This window comes from Scophthalmus maximus, chromosome 16 (genome assembly GCF_022379125.1).
Source record: "Scophthalmus maximus strain ysfricsl-2021 chromosome 16, ASM2237912v1, whole genome shotgun sequence".
Lineage (NCBI taxonomy): Eukaryota > Metazoa > Chordata > Actinopteri > Pleuronectiformes > Scophthalmidae > Scophthalmus > Scophthalmus maximus.
The window spans coordinates 19147501-19169610 of NC_061530.1; the positions used below are offsets into that span (position 1 = coordinate 19147501).

General features: G+C 47.5%; 2 protein-coding genes across 4 annotated transcripts in view; both read right to left on the reverse strand.

Moving 5' to 3' along the window:
• The window catches only part of myo1d (myosin 1D), a 69733-nt gene extending 53302 nt beyond the window's left edge, over positions 1 to 16431 (reverse strand). The window contains exons 1-4 of the mRNA XM_035612349.2: positions 15823 to 16431; positions 2898 to 3106; positions 2160 to 2253; positions 803 to 968 (exon numbers count right to left, since the gene is read on the reverse strand). Coding sequence (XP_035468242.1) covers positions 803 to 968; positions 2160 to 2253; positions 2898 to 3106; positions 15823 to 15917 — 564 coding nt within the window. The 5' untranslated portion in view covers positions 15918 to 16431. The remainder of the gene's footprint in view (positions 1 to 802; positions 969 to 2159; positions 2254 to 2897; positions 3107 to 15822) is intronic.
• Positions 16432 to 17464: 1033 nt separating this feature from the next.
• On the reverse strand, positions 17465 to 21932 carry LOC118287315. Of its 3 annotated transcripts, none has more exons than XM_047327865.1 (10): positions 21623 to 21932; positions 21498 to 21518; positions 20791 to 20865; positions 20571 to 20633; positions 20227 to 20280; positions 20100 to 20142; positions 19830 to 20015; positions 19474 to 19743; positions 18554 to 18649; positions 17465 to 18104 (listed from the first exon to the last, which is right to left on the reverse strand). In XM_047327865.1, exons 3-10 carry the CDS (start codon positions 20863 to 20865, stop codon positions 17698 to 17700), a joined length of 1194 nt encoding a protein of 397 aa, XP_047183821.1. In that variant the 5' UTR covers positions 21498 to 21518; positions 21623 to 21932; the 3' UTR covers positions 17465 to 17697. The 3 variants fall into 3 exon arrangements, with proteins under 3 accessions (XP_047183821.1, XP_035468283.2, XP_035468285.2); XM_035612390.2 differs by having other exon boundaries at positions 21406 to 21518; positions 21623 to 21931; XM_035612392.2 differs by having other exon boundaries at positions 20791 to 20918; positions 21406 to 21518; positions 21623 to 21931.
• Between the last annotated feature and the right edge of the window lie 178 nt (positions 21933 to 22110).

A 22110-nucleotide genomic window follows, 5' to 3' on the forward strand; every position in this document is an offset into this window, starting at 1 on the left:
TCTGAGCAACAAAAGAGAGAGAGAGAGAGAGAGAGAGAGAGAGAGAGAGAGAGAGAGAGAGAGAGAGAGAGAGAGAGAGAGAGAGAGAGAGAGAGAGAGAGAGAGAGAGAGAGAGAGAGAGAGAGAGAGAGAGAGAGAGAGAGAGGGGGTTTTCAGTTTGTCACTGAAGTATTGAAGATGAAAGTTGCATTTTAATCTGAGCCAGCAGTTTCCGGCAGTTTCCTTTTTACTTAATGTGAATATATTTCTTTCTTCTTCTCTTCTTCACTTGGCTACAAAGCCAATTGTTCTTTGCCTTGTCAAGATTTAAAATCTTAAGACTTCGGAAATAAGAGATAAATGATCTGGATTTTAAAGTTGCTAACTTGTTTCCATCTTTGAATTCGTGGCATATTCCTGAACAAGACATGAATGTGTCTCGTGTATATGTCATGTTTAAGATTTGCTGCGTGGACAGATGGTTTCACTTGTTACAAGTCAGTTTCTCCCGAACTTCATTGTTAATTTCTTCTATTTGAGATTTCCATCATCACCCTGCGGTGGCGGGACTGGGAGGAAGATGGCGGCCATGTGGGACACATTTTGAGCAGATGCTTGGCTGAGAAAAGACAACATATTAAACCCCTTCCCTCCATTGACATATAAAAATGAAACACGACATGTACAATTTAAACAAACCGCCTTCTATAGCAGGTTCAATACACACACATGTACTTGAAACGTAAACAGCTGGAGAGTTTCGACAGTTCTAAGGCTGCAGACATCGACGGCTTCCTCATCCCATCCCTGAGGCCAGTTTTACCTTTTCCAGCAGGTAGTTGTTGATGTGGCCTCCGATGGGATCTCCTTTAAAGTCAAAGTTGATGTCCATGTACTTCCCGAAGCGGCTGGAGTTGTCGTTGCGGTTGGTCTTGGCGTTCCCGAAGGCCTCCAAGACGCAGTTGGATTTGAGCAGCATGTTTTTCACCCTGTGAGGAGGCAGGATGATGATTAAAGGGCAGAGCGGTCGACTAAGTGCATCCAGGTCCTGTGAAGTGTGTGTGTGTGTGTGTGTGTGTGTGTGTGTGTGTGTGTGTGTGTGTGTGTGTGTGATAAACGATCGCAGGCTGGAGACTCTGATGTACAAGAAACATAAAAGTGTGTCCATCTCTTGTGTTCGTTTTAATTCGTTACAATTAATATTGGCCTGTTGCTCAAATTTGTTCACAATGACCTATAGAGAAATTATTCATTATTCATTATTTTACACCGTTATGTTCTCTGCTAATTGTTTATTTGCAGACGGGGGCAGTGCATTGCAAAAAAAGAAGCTGTTGGCAGCAAAAGAGATTTGTATAAATATTATTTTTATATGTATATATATATACATATATATATATATATATATATATATATATACATATACACATTCATATGTATCATCTGCAGTTTGTATTCAACCCCTTAAAAGGTAAAGTCGACCAATCTTATCTTTTATCTCTGACCTACATTTGGTTTATTCAACATTCACAGCCGATCTCTTGTTTCCCTCTTTAATATTTACCTGGTGCAATTTCGACATCATGAATTTCTAACCACAACCGTCCTGTAATATTGTGCAATATCTGCTCTATCTACAGGAGCCGCGCCCACGCGCTCTCACTTATCAGTGACTAAAGTCTGAGGTGTAACCACGTATCTCAGTTTGATCGGAGAGCCGCGTTGACTCGTGGAATAAGACAATAAATCACTTCATACAGGGGAAAAAGCTCTGATAAGATAATGAAGGTGATGTCACCGCATCGTCTGATGGAAAAGTTAACACCCAATAAATGATCTATCAACACGTTGAGGCCGAGTCAGATACTGAAATGACTTATGTCTCATTTTTGATTATGCAATACACAGCTATGAGCAAGGTATAACTGTGTTTTTGTGCTTAAAAAAAATTGTATGCAACCACAACAATTGCAATCCAGGAAACCCACAGAAAAAACAAAACAAAACATATCTGATAATATTTGCTGCATTATATACACAAACTCCACCTGTGCACAGATTCTGCTGCTGCTGTGTGTGTGTGTGTGTGTGTGTGTGTGTGTGTGTGTGTGTGTGTGCGTGTGCGTGTGTGTGTGTGTCTGTGTGCGTGTGTGTGTGTGTGTTTAGGTTGAGCAGCTCACCTCTCGACTTCAGCCCTCTGATTAGGATTGGTGATAGCAGCAATGTACTGCATGATGTACTTGCTCGCTTCCGTCTTCCCTGCCCCACTTTCCCCTGCGATAAAAAAAGAGAGCAGATTGTTAAAAGAGTCATAAAAGGAACATTGCCGTCTATAATTATGGGGCAGTCGGCAAATGAAACCGACAGACCCCGTGTGCACGAAACACAAGAAAATAAAAGAACATTTCAAAAAGGCATCAAACACCTTTGTTTGTATTCTTGTCATTTTAAAGATGTTGTGAAGGTATTGTTGGCTACGAGCCATAACTTTCATATCCATTTTTATTTCTGAAATCTATGCTGTGTATAAGTACACACAGCATTGACTTTGATTCATAGTTGCAGCTTCACATTTTCTGTCTTTAAGTGACACTAATTAGACCAAACTTCTGCTTCAGTATCCGTGTGTAGTGGGGCTCAGTTCCCCCGCTGACCACCGGGTGGCGCCCCCAGCTCTGCATGGTTTCTCCATGCTGCCACATGAAATACTGTATTTCTTTCAGAAACAGCGAAAATAAATTACTTGTATTATTTTCAAGTTACTTTTCTCCTTCACAACTTCCCTCTGACGACAAGCAGAGAAGGACTTTACATAAAAAGACAAAGGAGGAACAGAAAACTGCTCAGAAGCTCGGGTGGAATTGGTACAACAAAGTAAAAGACCTCCCCCGTCTCTTTGTCTTTTCCCCCCGCGTCACCTGAGATGACGATGCACGTGTCCTTGTTCCTCCTCTTCATGGCTTTGTAGGCGGCGTCGGCGATGGCGAAGAGGTGCGGCGGCCTCTCGTACAGCTCGCGGCCCTTGTACTGCTCCACGGTGTCGCGGCCGTAGATGTTCATGGCGCGGTAGGGGTTGACCGACACGACCACCTCGCCGATGTAGGAGTAGATCCTACCCTTCTCAAACCTGAGGACGTGTACAAGAAACATGATTCAATATGAGATATGGAAGAAATAATTCCTCCAACATACGACTCTCTCTCTTTTTTTCTTTTTTTTAAAGTGTGCGACTGAGATGTGGTGATCACAGTTTTTCTCATGAAACCTAAAATATCCAATCACTGCCCGATTAAAAAGGTGATATATTCCTTTAAACATCTCAAGTATCATTCTGGAAAACAAGTGGGCCGACAATGTCTCCAAAGAGACATTATGGATGAAAGCGACTGTACTGAATGTAACACCAGGTTGAATAACAGCAGAGTCTCGAGGTCACTGGAAGGTAAACGTGTCTGTCTCCAGCCTCGGTTGTGACAACTTTCTTCATCGAACCATGTTTTGTTAGAAGTCTAGAAGGTGAGCTAGCCTCGGGGTCGGCTCGGGTCAGAGTACAGAAGGCCCCGGACGTCGATTGCGTCCAGGGACTCTCCGGATGAACTGTAACGTGAACCACAGACTCATGCTCATCGCTCGTGCTCCTCTTCGGGCCGAGCGTGAGAGCGATGTCCGCCGCCTGGTTCCGAGAGGCAGACGCCGGGGGAGCGGAGGCTGGCGTGTGGGTTGTAACGTCCAGGTGGCCACACACTTTTCTCTCTCTCTCCCTCTCCCTCTCTCACACAATCCCTCCGTCTCTCCGCCCGACCGACTTCCTTCCTCTCCAAAGACGACTCCGGTCCCAGTTTCTCCCCGCAGAAGAATGACGCCTTTCTTCCGCGGCTGCCTCGCCGACAAGGCCCGGGAGCATGTTATTGCAAAAACATTCCTCCATGCGTCCATGTACAGTGTTTGTCAGTGCGGCTTTGTAGCCATTGGCAGAAAACCTCAATCGAGAAACCAAGAAACTGAGGTTCATCATTTTTTTGTAAAGAGTCCTTGAGCATCGACCGGCGGCGCCCGTGCCCCCCCCCCCCCCCCCCCTCTCTCATTTAATGAGTATTTATCCGAATGAGCCTTGGCCTTTTGAATCCACTTCATCTTCTCCAAACTTTGACCTGGCGCTGGTCAAACATTCGCACACCGACGACAAAAATGAAGATGTTTACAGTACAGACGACAGTGTGTAAATGAGGAGCTGGGTAGAAGTTTCCATTAGATGAGATCAACGTTCCAGGGGACAGAAGGTCACACGCAACGTTCCACGGACACTGATACACGGGAAAACAAACAAGAAAGACAGATTGTAGCAGTGTGTGACAGGCGCACACAGGGATTAGCTCATGCGTGCGTGCGTGTGCGTGCGTGTGTGTGTGTGTTCACCATGTGCATGACATTGCATGTCAGGCCGGCCACAAACGGGCACTAAGCGGTGACGAGTCGAGCGGACCACGTGACGGAATAACGCCGGCGATCGAAACGAGGATTTTGCACAATTTTACCACTGATTCAGAAAATGAAAACATCCACGCCTCAGTCCCACTGCACGTGCTCCACATACTTAAGGCAAAACGCAATGAATAAGCAGGTTGACTAGCGATGCTAACCTGCTAGCTCTTCCTGCATTGGTGCCACAGAATAGGCCTCATTGTGCCCCTCCTCCCTCCTCCCTCCTCCCTCCCCGCTCCTCGGTCGGGACGCTGCCGTGTGCCCGCTCCATTGTTTGCACGTCAATCGCAGGCCTTTGTCTGAGACGTGCTCGGGCCGACACAGCGAGATGCCCACGTATCGCACATGCACAATGGGGGGGGGGGGGGGTCAACAATGGTTTACACGATGGGACGGGGAGTGTCTGGGATCCCAGATGGGTACGAGAGGAAGGTGACAAGGAGGTACAAGGAGGAAGTACAGGTGCAGGTACAGGTTGGTAGGATGTTATAGGAAACATAGGATCACTCTGACATGAGGAGACATGAGCTGCTGTCAGACACGGGACAGAGGTCTGGACACTTTCCTGAACTTTTCCCGCCTGCCCCCAGTAAAGTCTCCGGAAAATCGGACGACGACACTTAATCCGATGTCGATTGTCATCACATATTGTATGCAAAACTTTTTATATGCATCTTCCACATGCCACTTGATCAAAGAAGATTTTGAAAGGCTTCATAGATATCCAACGAAGCTGATGTTCAACCAACAAAAAAATCAAATGGCTTCCAAAAGACTAAAGTCGACATTTGTGGGGTTGAAGAGTCGACGACAGGTGGAGACTTCTGTCTCTGTGAGGATGAGTTTGACTCTTTCTAACATATCATAAGAGAAGAGTAGGAGAAAGAAGAGAAGAGAAGAGAAGAGAAGAGAAGAGAAGGAGAAAGAGGAGAAGACAAGAGAAGAGAAGAGAAGGAGAAAGAGGAGAAGAGAAGACAAGAGAAGAGAAGGAGAAAGAGGAGAAGAGAAGAGAAGGAGAAAGAGGAGAAGAGAAGAGAAGAGAAGGAGAAAAAAAGAGAAGGAGAAAGAGGAGAAGAGAAGACAAGAGAAGACAAGAGAAGAGAAGGTGAAAGAGGAGAAGAGAAGACAAGAGAAGACAAGAGAAGAGAAGGAGAAAGAGGAGAAGAGAAGGAGAAAGAGGAGAAGACAAGAGAAGAGAAGGAGAAAGAGGAGAAGAGAAGACAAGAGAAGACAAGAGAAGAGAAGGAGAAAGAGGAGAAGAGAAGGAGAAAAGAAGAGAAGAGAATGAGTTGGAGCGTGTGATACTGGCTCATCCATCTGTTCCACTCTCATTCAGGAGGATTTAAATGACACACGGGACGGAGATTAAAGAACCTTATGGGTCATAATAGTCTCACAGAAAAGATATTTGTCGGAGCATGGAAACTGAATCAGATTTGAATTATGAAACACGCACATCTGTCGGCCTCTGTATCTTGAGACAGTGAACAATGTGAAGGTGCGGGACGGCTGAAGGTTGAGTTCACGTTTGATAAGAGGCCGGGGGGCTGCGTTAAATACATCAATTCTTCATCATCTTCTATTTCCCCCCCCTTTCATCTCTCCGTCCGTCCGGCTGTGAGGGGAAGTGTGTCCCCGCCGCTCTGACCTGCCGCCGTGTGATCGCTGTCCAACGAGGACGCCGCCCGGAGCTGCCAGGAAGCGAGAGGGAGGGAGGGAGGAGGCGGAGTCGGGACGACAGCGAGGTGAAGGGTCACTCGCATGACGCGGATCAGAATACTACAGCTGATAATGAACTCCGGGGCCGCGCTGGGAAAAACGATGGTCACAGAAGTGACAGTTTTTGTTGGCAGCATTTTTAACATCAGAATGTTTCACTATGGCATTTAGTAAAACTGGCGCGCGCACACACACACACACACACACACACACACACACACACACACACACACACACACACACACACACACACACACACACACACACACACACACACACACACACACACACACACACACACACACACACACACACACACACACACACACACACACATCGGACACGCCCCCTTCACATGTGGATTACAGAGCCCAGTGGGTCTTTCTCACTGGTTGGCTCGGGGAGGAGCGCGAGTGATTTATGACCTGTTCTCACCGACGCCCCCTCCCATCGTGTTGCGTCATTATGCGTCTGAGCCTTGAGCGACGAAAGGGCAGGGAGATAATCTGTGGCTGTTCCACTTCTTCTTCTTCTATCTCCGACTTTCATCACCGCCGCTGCTCTTGTTTAGAGTCACAGCAGGAAGCTTCAAGTCTAAATCCCCCCGGCGGCTGCAGTCAGACGCTTGTATGAACGGAGGCAAAAGCAAAGAGTCAGTAACCACTGGGTTAATAATTATGAGCGAGTTCAATAATATCTCAGAGTTAACGGCCGCCGAGCTTTGCACCGCGACGTCACCGGACAAAAGAACTTTCCAACCTGGATGTGATTCGTCGAAGCCCTCCTCCTGCCGCTGCTCACCGCAAAAAGTATTTGCACGATATGATTTTTTATTTTATAGATTCTCGCCAGAAGCGCTGGACGCGGCTTGAGGTCAAAGCTCAGCGCGGGTCCGTCTGAATTGGGGGCAAAGCAGCTTACAGAGATCCACGGGAACAGGAACAGGAAATGGCACAAACGCAAAACAACGTCGGAGGCAAACTGTTGTTGAAAAGATCAGTTTGACCTCGACTATTACACACGAGGAGACGGGGACAGATAAACGCCAGCGGTGTGAAAAGCGTTGTCCAGTCGACGTGGCTGCGACGCAGCGTTTTGCGAATATGTCATCGTCTCATCATCTACACTTCCATAAATCGACTTCAAATCAATCGACAAAGAGAAAAGTGCTTCCTCCTCCGTATCAAATAGAGCCAGCGACAGTTGTCTGAACATGCATGGGGGCAATGCAAAAAAGGAAATAACTAATTCGGCAGATCACAAAATGTGAAAAACCAAGAAAGAGCGTCGAGGTTCCGGCCCACAACACAATGAATCCACGGCAACAATATACTTCCTGCTTCCTGCTCGCCAAGGTGACGCACATAGGAAAACACATATTAGAGATGGATGAAGTGCAGGTTTATGTTAATACATGCGAAGTATGTAATAGAAGCGTCTATTCATCAACTCTCTGTGAGAACTATTGCTCCTGAGAGGCCCATAACCAACTGCGGCGCTGAAGGACGAGGTTGCTCTTTTCTCTCAACTCGTCCAACAGAAGCGGCTCGAGTTTCATTCTGCTCCTTTGTCCCGGACAAATCCACTCTTGTTTTCACGTTGGGGATCCTCCAGAAGCGAGTCTGCCTCCGCCGCCCTCCCTCCATGCACAGTGTCGCGTGATTCGCGGCCGCCGGGCATCTGGCTTCTGCGTTAGGGGATTTTTTTCCGCTGCTCCTCGACGCCTCCTCAGTCGCCAAAACAGCAGCTCCTCAGCACGTAACACGTCCAGCCTCCCTGCGGCCCTCATTTATCTTCCTCTGATCACCACCAGAGGAAGTCTCCCCGCTACCGGGCACGGCAGGGACACGGATTATATACTGAAGCAGGCCTTCGGGCAAGATCCTTTTATGATCTTCCCACTCGAGAGTTGGAAAGACAACTGCTGAGTCTTTCTAGCACAGAGTTCGGGCTGCATCCGTACGTCCTAGGTGTACGACTGGATACGGATGAAGACGGTCTGCTCTCTGAACCACGAGAGGCCTCCGTCCATCACACCTGACACAGGGAGCAGATGGCCTCCTCGGCAGTCGGTTGCTCGGCCACGAACGAGAAACAGCCACGTTGAAAAGGCAAGACGAAGGAATGTCTTTCCCCCGACCGACTGAGGACGAGGTCGACTGCGGCGGCGTTCCCAAGCGTCTCCGTTTCTGCACGTCCCCACTGAAAACGCCTTTTTTTTCCAAAAGTTGGAAAAACTCCGGCGCCGCGCGGACGCCAGGTTTGACAACTACGGTGGCCCTGAAAGTGGAAATCACAAAACATGCTACACAGCGAGCTCCGGTTTCACATTGCTTCTGGTCAAATGAGCAATGTAGTTGCCAACCACTTTGTGTTAATGGTTACCATGGTCACCGCAGCATTTTCCAAGCTTCACTTCCTCCAGAAGTCAGCTGCTTCCACTATAGATGGTAAAGTTTAGTTTCAGAGGATTTTGACTCTTCGCGGGCGTTACTGGCTGTTACATGGATCCTGCGTGTTGCTCTGGTGAACACCAGACGGAGCCGCGAGGCCGCGGTGCTCGGCAGGCGTGTTCCTCCCATTCACACTGCAGGATGTTTGTCGTGAGGCCCGGCAGCTCTGGATCCTCCCGGGAAATGGGAGCCATGTGTCAACACACACACACACACACACACACACACACACACACACACACACACACACACACACACACACACACACACACACACACACACACACACACACACACACACACACACACACACACACACACACACACACACACACACACACACACACACACACACACACACACACACACACACACACACCGAAGCAGAACCTGTTAACACTTTGACACACTGGCCAGCAGCGTCTGATGTCAGAATTACAGTGGACTGGGAAAAAAGGGATGACTGGAGAGAAAAGAAAAGAAGAAAAAAAAAAAGGAGAGAGAAAGGAACCGATCCAAAAGAACCAGACATTACTCAACGTGCTATTTCAGGAAAGTACTATGATTTCTGCGGGGGCTGCGAGGAGGACAGGCGGGAGCACGGACACAGACGGCTGGACGGAGAAAGATTGATCATAAAGATGGATTATTAAGGATCTGAGACATGATGTTCATCTACTGATGATGTAAAAATACAAAGTAAAAGTTAAAGACCTGTGTTCAAAAGTGGAACTATAGTACCTGATAAAGTATTATAAGCTAGATTTACTTCAAATACAAGAATAAATACAGTTAAAAGCACGTGGATGTTCTTAGAATGACAAGTCATCAAACCATTTAATGTTTAGAGCTAAAAATTACAATTTGTTGAAGCTGTGAAGAACCCCTGATATATGGTCTCGTATTATATCTTCTATGTTTATCATAGGTATTTTTATGTAACTGCAGCTGTCAGAAGAATAGAGTGCTATGAAAGGTGAGTCTTCCTCCGATATGTAGTAATGTAGAAATTTGATAAAGCATAAAAGGGAAATACTCAAGTACAAATACTTAAAAACTGATTGTTAAAGATTGACCAGCGGCAGTAAATGATCCAGTGTGTGTGTGTGTGTGTGTGTGTGTGTGTGTGTGTCACACTGTTTGCTGGCTGTGAAAGTGAGTGAGCTGCTCCACCACCGCGGCTCCGGGCTCAGCTCCAACAGGTGGACGAGAGAACAATACCACGCTGAAGGAAGCTGGGGATGACATCACAGCTTCCGCGAACACACACACACACACACACACACACACACACACACACACAAAGGAGGACAAACAATAACGCCCATATGGTCGCCCATATGGTCGCCACAACCGCGCGCGCGCACACACACACACACACACACACACACACACAGGAGCAACAGTAGCCATTTGAGTCCCACACATCATTAGGGATTCCCAAACACACGCCGCCGCCGCCATGCAACTCTCATTACTTCAGTGAACGAGCTTCACATACGAGATAAGAGAGAGACGCATGAACGCACCGCGTCTCGTGTGTGTGTGTGTGCGTGTGTGTGTGTGTGTGTGTGTGTGTGTGTGTGTGTGGCTTCTGGGAAGTCGTGTCTGGAGTGTAATGTTGCAGACGGAGGATCTCTGGATATCAGACGACAAAAAACCGTACGAGACAAACCAGAATTTGAAAAGAACACGAGGAGAGAGTGAAACCTTAAATTCCCTGACTGACGAACGGGGTCATGAACCTATCATCCCCTCGCTCCCGTCTCTATCTACTTTCACCAATAAAGTAGAAATGCAAAAAACAATACGTACGTACAACGGACAGTACAATATCCAACACATATGCAAAAACCTCCTTACTCCTGTACTGTAAAATGTAAGACATGCATATGTCTGGGGAGATAACGATATGAGAGACCAATGGAGAAAGGCCTCTGACACGGGGGCACTTTTCAAAAGAGAGAGGGAGTAAAAGACCAGAACCAAACGTCCGACGCCGGCCGTCCACAGAGGAGACGTGTCTCCGAGAGCTGGGGAACTTATTTCAGCGAGGAGGGGAACCGAGCTGCGAGAGCACAGGCCCCGACTGTTTGTGTGAGGACGGTAATGTGGTTCAGATTACAGACGGTTGTATGGAAATTCTTGTGGCGAGACTGGACCGTTCCGCCGCCGCCGCCGCTGCTGCTGGTTTTCAGGGGAGCGGGCCGACGAGGCATTTCTCCCCCCGGAGCCAAGACTCGTTTTTCTTCTTCTCCTCCACGATTAGTGAGAGAACTCTCCGGGGAGCGTCGGCCTGAGGCAGATATCCTTTTACGTGATGAGTTTTCATGGAGGTTTTGACAAATATAACGTTTAAAGAACGGGCCCATCTTCTTCTTCTTCTTCCTCCACCCTCCGATTGCAAAGCGGCGGGGCGGCGGCCACTGGACAAACAAGCAGGATGGTAACAGGAGAACATTCATCCAGAGATGTTTCTCCTCCGGCCACCACCGCTAAGAGGGAAAAAAATAACTTTAATGAGCGGGTTGGGATTAATATTTTTAGCGGCATCTGCTGCACAACTGTCATCCGCCTCTTTCTCTGCCGCAGGCTTACGGACACGTCGGCTGGGCGTGTGTGTTGTGCATGTGGACTTTGGTTTTATTGCCGAGGAATAATAGTAAAAAAAACAAAAGCAAATACGACGGATCCGGATAAGGAGAGAAGACAAAATGTCTCCACGCCTGGTGAATGTACCTTCAACCACAGAGAAGATGTTCTTTCGGACATGAACTCCGGACATTCTCCGGAGTTTTGTCCCGAGTTGGGTTTATTCACTGGACCACATGTCACTCTCACGTGTGACCCTTGACCCCTGGGGTGTTCAAACTTCCCTCTTGAACTTTGACCCCTTCGTTTATTCTGCAGGAGAAATGGAACGAAAGGATGAATGTGTGGTTCCTTCTTTGCACTTCAGCTCCTCCGCATTCGGAGCAACAGGAGAACCGTTGTTCCTTAAATAGCACATGAAGATAATTGTGCCAGGTGATTTTTTCTTTTTTTTTTCACGTTCAAATCCAGCTGCACATTCACGTCCCGTCTGCCGCACACGAGATCCCCGGCCCGGCTCGGGAAGAGGAGCAGCAGGAGGCAATGAAACGTGAGCGGCGACGGGGCCGGGGAAGTGGCGGCTTCCCTGCTCCGAGGGGCCGGCCTCGTGTTATTGGAGGCTTCCTGTCCAAAGTCCCTTTCAACTCCCCGCCGACCGGGTTCAAAGGTCAAATCACTCGGAGACGTTCAAACGGGAGATTTCAGAATTTTCCCTCATATGTTTGCATGAATACACACGTTTTCTCTGGCCCCACTGGGCGGAAGCACGAGGAAAGAAACAGGCCCGGACCGAACGCGTCTCTCAACCCCTCTGTGTTTGAACACAGACTCGAGCTACGCACGAAGCAGACTTTCAAAAAAAATAGCGCACGTATTCGGGAACTGATTATGTTTTCGCCGTGTGACACACGCGAGCCCGGACCGACATGGTCCCGCGATGAGATTGAAAACAAACGGACCAATCCCGTGACGCTCACAGATGGCGGCGTTGCTCTTGACCCATTTTCATTCACCTGCACCAAAATAGATTTCTTTCTTTTTTTTCTGTAATCCTTCCATAATGATTTGGGAAACACGCTGCAGTTTTGCATGAATGTTTTTTAGTTTTTTTTCCCCCTGGATTCCTCAGGACAGACAAAACCACACGGCCTCATAAAAACATTTAGCAGCAGCAGTAAAACTGTGCCTGGCTGGCACACACACGCGCACACACACACACGCACACACACACACACACACACATACACAAACACGCGCGCACAAACACACACGCACACACACACGCACACACACACACGCACACACACACGCACACATACACATACACAAACACGCGCGCACACACACACGCACGCACGCACGCACGCACGCACGCACGCACGCACGCACGCACGCACGCACGCACGCACGCACGCACGCACGCACGCACGCACGCACGCACGCACGCACGCACGCACGCACGCACGCACGCACGCACGCACGCACGCACGCACGCACGCACGCACGCACGCACACACACATACACACACACACACACACGCACGCACACACACGCGCACTGTATAAACCCACAGAAGGCTGTTAGCGTTGGCTCTCTGTCTTTCATTCCTATCTTTGATTTGGCAGGTTTAAAGTCGAGGAGTGTCGTCCTGATGGAACTCTTTCCCGTCGTCCGTGGGGGATCTCCGCTGTACAGTACACGCATGACTTGTGGCACCAATTACATATACATTTATAGAACGAGGGTTTCACAGAGGACGGTTTTTTTTAAATAACAAACATGTATTTTGATGCCACAATTCCCTTCCCGTCTGTGAGCCATTATATCTTCCTGCCGTGAGTCATTTTTAATCGCATAGCAAACGATTCTCTCGTCTACGTAAACACTCAGGGGCTGCGGCCGTGAAATGAAAAGTCTTATCTGAGGACGGGGGGGGGGGGGGGGGGGTCGATTCAGGCAACATTCCCAAGACCCTGCAGGAATGTCGCCTTGAACCTTTTATCCTGCCAGACATCTCTGCACAAGGAGACTGTGGGCACCCGGCTCGGCCCGGACGCTATTTCGAGCTCTGGGAGGAACAAGGACAACACGGTTGGACCTCAAGTCGACTCGTGCCACGCCGAGGGGGAGAAGCGAGCGACCGTGTCCGACTCTTGATGAGCCGGCAGCCATTCAAACACAAAACAAGAACAGAAATCCCCCTGCACAGCAGAGCACAGTAACTCAGACAAACTCCGGCACCGGAGGGAGTGTTTTCAAACCCACTGCGGATAAAAAACTATTTGGGGATTTTTTTTGCTCACAAAGTTCTGGAGGAGTGAACAACGTGGTTCGCTTCTCAAAGGAGCAAGGGTTCTCCTCACTCCTTCTGAAACCGATGAAATGAATGAATCTGCTGAGCAGGGGTTTAGCTCTGAGGGGCTCAGGTCCCACACTCACACCCAGGAGAGACGTCCCCGTACCGGGACACACGGAGGCCTCGTGGCCTCTGCGTCCCTCCGACAAGAGGTTCACTTCCCATTCAGGAGAGCACACACTCCCACGTACTGTACGCACGCACCCTCAGACTAAAGGGGGGGGGGGGGGCTCCTCCTCGCTGGTCACACCCTCTATAAATAACAATCTGCGCACGCCATCTCCGGACCGAGATGTCTCGCTGGAGGGGAAAACAAACAAGACAGAGAAACGGGGTGAGAGAGAGAGAGTTTGGGAGAGTGAGGCCTGGTGCCGTCTGCTTTCAAGTGAAATGGAACGCGGCCATAGAGACAGTGCTGACCGCCGGTCTCTCTGCGGAACATGTACACTTCTTCTTCTCCTCCGGACGCTCTGTCCTAATAGACATTATACAGTTTGCATTCACGTTCAGGCCCACAACTAACTCACTAGAAGGTCCCTCAGCAGAGCTCAGGCCCAACAGTCTCCTGTCGACGAGACTCATCATCGACTCCCTGGGAACGCGGCTCAGATCTCTACCCGCTTCTTCTGAAGTCTTCGTCGATCAACTGACAAGCCTAACCCCAACGAGTCTTTTGTCTTTTTCAAGATTCTGAGGGCAAAGATAAAGCAAACTTGACCTCGTTGAAAAGTGTAGGAAGCAAAAACTAAAACTCTGGGATCATCTGGGTCATCGGGTCGACATGTACACGTCAACAGGCTCACGTCATCTGTTGTCTGTCCTTCGAATCTGCCAACGTCAATAGCTGGAGGACGAATAAAAGAATTTCGGATTGTAGATTAGATGTAACGTACAACTCAGGGACATATTCTTGTTTTTTTATACACAAATCCCCTTGGACCTAGTTTTGAAATGATCATTTCTTCCTTCAAACTTGTCCAAAGGCTTATTTCTGCGAGTTCATGATGACAACTGATGCATCGTCTGACACGTTGAGCTCCTTCGAAGACCCACTAAAGAGGAAACTCTGCCTTATCACAACCACCTTGATCCTGCAGGTGAATTATGAAACCTGCACTGGTGACAAAAACCAGTCCACAGCCCCCGGCTCCTGCTGAGCAACATCCCTGTGACTAACTGCCGCCAGGGATCAGCTTGCACTTTGCATCCCAGATGGCAGAGGTGAGGAGAGGCGATGGAGAGAGGGATGGAGGAGGGATGGAGGGATTGAGGGGGACGTGAAACGTGACGCCCCTCTCTTCATTCACAGAGCATCATGTGTGACGTCGTCCTGACACCGAGCCACTGACAACACAGCTGATGGAAACCGGTCTGGGTGGAGTCTCTCCCGGCATAGTTCACCGAGGAATACTGGTCCGGTGGCACCAAAAGAGAGAGACACACACACAGAGACACACACACACAGAGACACACACACACACAGAGACACACACACACACACACACACACACACAGACAGACAGACACACACACACACACACAGAGACACACACACACACACACACACAGAGACACACACACACACACACACACAAACACACACACACACACACACAAACACAGACACACACAGACAAACACACACACACAGAGACACACACACACACACACACACAGACAAACACACACAAACACACACACACACACACACACACACACACACACACAGACACACACACAGACACACAGACACAAACACACACAGACACACACACACACACACACAGACACACAGACACAAACACACACAGACACACACAGACACACGTTTCATATACAAACGACTTATTGTGGCTGCAGCAAAAACCCTCGAGATCTCACAGGTGGGAGTCAAACTCCGACCACCTGCGTCATGGAGACGAGTGTCGGGACATGAGCGCAATAAAGACTCTGTCTGATCCTTCACCTCCAGTTGGAGGAGACCCTGACATCTGACCCTAACCCGCTGCAAAGTCAAGTGGAGCAACTGCATCGATATCGTGTCAATAACTTTCACAACAAGGCAACAACTGGAAACATCCTCCTCCTCCTCCTCCTCTGCCGGAGCACCTGTTGACAACCAGGCCGATTCCAAACACACATTTCCGGCTAAAGCAACGTGATGAGGACGCTGAGATACAACAACCCCCCCCCCCCCCCCCCAGGTGTTGAGTTCGAGGGTCCGCCGCAGGTGGGACTTACCTGAGTTTCAGGTTGGCCATGAATTCCTCCAAAGACACATTGTCCAGAAGAACAAAATCTGCCTTCCCGAACTCCAGACTCTCGTGTTCTGCCATGTTCCTCTTCTCTCTCTCTCTCTCCGCGAGGCTCCGGGGAAACGACAGAAAAGAAGAAGAAGAAGAAGAAGAAGAAGAAGGAAAAAGAAGAGAGAGAAATGTTTCAACCGCTTTCTGTGAAGAGTCGATGAGAGGTGAAGGTTGGCGGGCGCCTCCTCTCCTCACAGTGCGCCTGCGTCGCCGCTGCGTAATTCCATCCGTGCGTAAAAGTCAAATTGTCCTTTCAGTCATGTTTTAATTTCGAAAACAAAACAACACAAAAGTAAACACCTAGTGGCCACGAAAAGAGTAAATTGGCGACAGGAAACGCGCGTTGCCTTGTCAGAAGTCCGACTTTTCCTATGAGACACAAAACGGCCGGTCCCGACGTGTCCTCAGCTCCGCGCTCTTCACGCCCAAGACGCAGACCGTCGTCCCGCCGCGTCGTGCGCCAGCTCCGGACGGTGCTTTTTCCTGGAGTTTTTCTCTCCTGTCGTCCGCAGCCGAGCCTCCGCCAATAGGAGGGCGGCCTGCTGCCCCCAGTGCCCGCCCCCCCGCCCTGCCCCGGTGCAGAGGTGTCGCTCAGAGTCTCAGATGAAAAGCATCACGAGTATTCTGTGGAGACCACCGCCCCCTGCCCCCCTGCCCCCCTCCCCCTCTGCCCCACCACCCCCCTGCCCCTCTGTCATATTTCATCGATGACGAGGCCCCGCCTCACGTTTTGCCCTGATGCCCTCTGTTACCATAAAAGGAAAAAAAATAAAAAAAATCTGATGTCAGATTATTTATTTTTTCTTTCCAGTGGGTTATGAATGAATGAATGAAAGTGTTGTTATGACAGAGGATGAATCACTGACTTTGATGTGTTCTTCTGGATCATCTGAACCGTGTTGAGTGAGAGTGAAGCTCCCAACTGAACTCCTACTGAGGTCAGTGCGCCACCTAGTGGACAACTGAGGCTGAGGCCTTTTCTACATGGAGACAGATAGATGGATGATAGATAGATAGATAGATTAATAAATGGATGGATGGATGGATAGATAGATAGATAGGTATATAGATAGATAGATAGATAGATTAATATATGGATGGATGGATGGATAGATAGATAGATAGATAGATAGATAGATTAATATATGGATGGATGGATGGATAGATAGATAGATAGATAGATTAATATATGGACGGATGGATGGATGGATGGATAGATAGATAGATGGATAGATAGATAGATAGGGGAGATATAGATAGATAGATAGATTAATATATGGATGGATGGATGGATAGATAGATAGATGGATAGATAGATAGATAGGGGAGATATAGATAGATAGATAGATAGATAGATAGATGGATAGATAGATTAATATATGGATGGATGGATAGATAGATGGATAGATAGATAGATAGGGGAGATATAGATAGATAGATAGATAGATAGATAGATATATAGATAGATAGATGGATAGATAGATTAATATATGGATGGATGGATAGATAGATGGATAGATAGATAGATTAATATATGGATGGATGGATGGATGGATAGATAGATAGATAGATTAATATATGGATGGATGGATGGATGGATGTATTTTATTTTTATCTTTCAGCATTATACCAGACAGGATTCAGCAGGATACAGTGGCGACATTAGCATTAAAGCTCAGATAAAAACTATATATTGGACCCACAAAAATGTAATCTTGACCTGATGAACAAGGAGAAGGTGTAAACATTGTAGTGATACATGTTTACTGAAAAACACATATCTAAATCTACACATATCTAATTCCAAACATTATTTCATCTGTGCGAGCAGCGAGCCCCCGAACGTGATGGTCGTTGAGGCGGCGTTGGCCCAGGACCGGCCACAGTTGTGGGTGACGTACACCACGGCCCCCCTGCGGAGGAAGGTCATGTACGTGGTCAGGCCGCCCACGGTGGCGGGACGGGGGACTCGCGTGCGAGACACCGCCACCCAGTAGCCGTTGACCACGAGCCACAGGTCGGTCTGGAGGCCGGCGTTGGACGTCTGGGTGGAGAAGAAGAACTGGTAGACGCCCTTGACCGGAGCCCGGAACACTCCGGTCCTGCTGCTGAAGGCCCGGCCCATGTTCACCAGCACCTTGCTGTACTTGATCCTGTTCACTTTGCCCACGAGCTGGCCGGGGTACGACGCGAAGAAGTGGACCTGCCTGTGGGACACTGACCCACGGAGAGAGATGTCATCACAGAGTTGTAGTAGAACACTGAAAAGTGAAAACTGAGCAGACTGAACCAAAACTGAACAGAATATTATAATAACTAGTTAAATAGAAAATGAGATTTTGAAGCCACAGAAAGGAGATGGTTAGCTTAGCTTAGCATAAAGACTGGACGCAGGGGGACACAGCTAGACAGCTTCTGTCCAGAGGTTAAAAAACAGATCTAATTTATTAAAATGATATATCTAATCTGTTCAAATCTTACAAAAACTCTCCTGTCTCCACACTAAGCTTTGAATCTAAGTTCAGCTTCCCATCTCCTGACTGTTGCTTCATATTTAGAAAAGAAAATGATATCTCATCCGACTCTCTGCATTTATGAAACTGCAGGATCAAGTCGAGATCGGCTTCTCTGACAAGTTAGTGTAGATCCTGAAAGTGAACACAAACTTTTTCTTTTCTTCGTCTTGCACCTCCAGTTGATCTTGTCCCGGCTCACGCACGACTGGTTCCTCCTGCAGCGTCCACACACCAGAGTGTTGACGTCTGAGGAGACACACGCACGACAGCATGGTTCAGACACCGGACGTGTTCAACGTGGAGCTTCGGAGAAGATCGTAGGATTCAGATTCCATCGGTCCAAACTTTTTGGGGCGACCGTGAGCTGGGATCTCTGACCTCTGACCTCTGACCTCTGACCTCTCAGAAATCTGAATCTCAGTCTTAATCTCCGGATATCTTCGAACTCATTTTCTATTTTGAAAGATACAACAACAATAATACTGGAAGAAAAATATTATAATATAGACTCTATGTACTGATCACTATTGATTTTATTCTATAAAGAGTCTTTTATGAAAGTTCATCACCTACAGGATCTAGTGCCTTTGCAGAATTAGTACATTGAAAAATATTTTTTATAGTTTGCCTTCCAATTAAGAAGGGTTGGGTAGTAACGAATTACATGTAATCTGGATTACGTAATCAGATTACAATTTTTTTTTTATATAATCAAACCAGATTAAGATCACGAAAGTGTAATTAGATTATAGTTACATTGTCAAGGATTACTTGATTACTCTTTGATTAAGTCTTTAAATATGGCAATTTTAAAATCACAATATGAAAAAGGAATGACATGAATATTTTCAATGTTTTTTTTCTTTGAAGAAATCCAAACATATTTAGATTTTGATCACACTATTTTTGTAATCTAATGGCTCCAAATAATCGAAGACTCAACTCTCATTCTCAATCTCATCCCTGCAGTTGGTTTCCTTCATTCAAACACTCCCGTCGCGAGGAAAACTCAATAACAAAAACATTCTTGATGAAGTTATGGCAGCAACATGCGAAAAGGTAACACGTGCCTGCGCAGTAGGCCAGGGAGCAGGACGTCGGCACGGTGAACTCGTAGACGTAGAAGTTGCCGCGGCACTTCTTGACCTTGATGGGGTTGGAGCGGAAGGCGCAGCACTTCTTCTTCCAGTGGCCGCACACCCTGCGGGTCACGACGCCGTCCCGCCTCCTCGGGTGGGGCCCCTGCAGCCACAGCGGGGCGTTGGTGCCGCACCTGTTCACGGGGACACACCGCTCGGGCATCTGGATGCTCTGACCCTTGTAATGGAGGCGGTACCAGCCTTTTCGAAAGAGGAAAGAGATAAAACAATCATAGCCGGTGTTATCGTCGCTGAAGAGCATGTGTTCGTACAGTGAACCTTGTTACCTTTCCACTTGACCTGGCGGTCGCACATCTTGGACTTGGCGGTGGTGTTGGTGGCGCGCCAGGCCTGGTCCAGGACCGTGTGGTGGAAGCAGGGGTCACCTGGCCTGCGAGAGTCTTCCTCCCCCTCTTCCTCGTCACCACCATCATCGTCGTCACCGTGTGTGCCATACGATGGGACGCTGGCTCCTGCGTGAGAATAGCAGAGGCGAGATGTCGTCGGCGCTCACTTTGAAATTCTATGTGACGATGGCTGCGGCTGCTCAGACTGACCGACTTCCCTCTGCGCTCGTTTCTTGGCGCTTCCTCTGTACATCTGTGGATGAAAAGTTAGAGACAAGTCATGTAGGAGCTGATGTACAGTAGAGTAAGTTCAGCATGTAGAGTAGGTACAGTTTACCTGAGTCAGAGCTTCCTGAGGTGTCGTTGGTTCACAGCGTAGATTCTCCGTCTCCTGCAGCAAAGGGAGCGTTTGATTTCACACACATTAACGTGTTTTTGTTTTTTTTTATCATTAAAAACCTTTTCTCTAATGTGTAAATGAATTCACATTGTGAGATGTTTGTCATTGGTCACTATGTTGCTGTTCACTTTTTATAATCTCCTTTTCTTTTTGGTGTATTTTCACTAAATTAAAAAAGAAAAAAATGTGAAATCACAAATCCGAGGTGCCTTCAAACGTCTTTTCTCTGTCTGACCAAACACATTCATACATTTCATGGTCACACAAGTCGATCACTTCACCTTGGACGCAGCAGCAGCAGCAGCAGCAGGTGGACGTCTCCTGCTCCAAAGCTTCAGCTCAGTCTGGAACAGAAAAACAAAAAGTGTCTGTCAGATCTGGAGTCTGTGTAATGTTCTATTCTCTTCTGTGCCGGACAACATCTGGGAAACAGAAAAAGGCAAAAACGTTTTTGTTGCATCATGGACGAATTTGGACGTTTCATCCGCGACTCATACTCACAGAGTTCGAGTTCCCTGAGCAGCCGACGGCACAAGACGTCAAGGTCACGAACACGGCCATGGCCAAGACAACCATCTGCGGACGGACGCACGATGCTGGAGTTATGTGAAAATGACAGTCACATCTACCTGTTGCATAAGAAAAAGGAAATTCTGTCCAAGATTCGTGTCATTGTGTTATTGAATACCACTGCTCCAAATGAGAATTTGAATGATTTCAGCCAAAAGGTTTATATTTTCACTGGTATGAAAATAAAAAGCAAATATCTAAACACAGGTTATTTTCATCAGATAGAATAATAACACGCAGAGAAGATGAGAATATAAAGGAAGACGTAATAATGTATGAACCTAAATGTTTTAATCGATCTGTGTGTTTGTTCTTTGTTGTGAATGCAACATAACAGATATGGAGAAATTAATTATAGTGCAGTGTAATGAATTGTGAAGGAAAATCATATCCATGTGTAAAATAATGTCATTATTGTGCATATCATGCACAGGGGGAAAAACTACAAAAGTCATATTGGAAAAATAAGAAAAAGGATCAATTTAACATTTTCAAGACAATAACAACAATAGTTGGGATATGAAGAGAATATGATGGAAACTGTACCTTCTATACGTTGCTTTGACCAGTGTGTGTGTGTGTGTGTGTGTGTGTGTGTGTGTGTGTGTGTGTGTGTGTGTGTGTGATGAGAAGTTCACCAGGATAAAGACATGTGTGCACTGAAAGAAAAGAAAATCATCATGAAGATATTTTCCAGATTATTATATTATATTGTAACCAGATAGAAAGAGATGAAGTGCATGAACCTCAGCGTCCCTCTTACCTCTTCATGTCAGTACGATGAGAAACTCTTCCAGCGTCCGAGCAGGACTTGATGTGGGCGACACACTGATGCAGCGACAAAGGGGGAAACTACAAACTTCAGTTTAACGGAATCGTTCACACTCGGAGCAGAGTGTCGATTCTCACAGGTCATAGTTGCAAACGTAGACAGGAAATTGTTGCTCTGTCGACAGTTTGCTCAGCAGCGAGCGGTGACACTGAACCAAGTGTGTTTTTTTCTCCACTCCAGACTGACCACAGAGGGATGAAATGGCTGTAGCATGAGAATCCATAATATTAGTTATGTTCTACTATTATAAATTATAAGCTCCTATAACACTATAGGAATAAAATTCCTCTAGTGCCTCCATGGTGGGGCCTTCAGCGCCCCCTGGCTTCCGATCGGCTGTATTGTTCTATCAGCCGTTTGGTGACATAATAGTGCCAAAACTTTCCATAACCACAAGTGGTAACTTCCCCTGACATCAA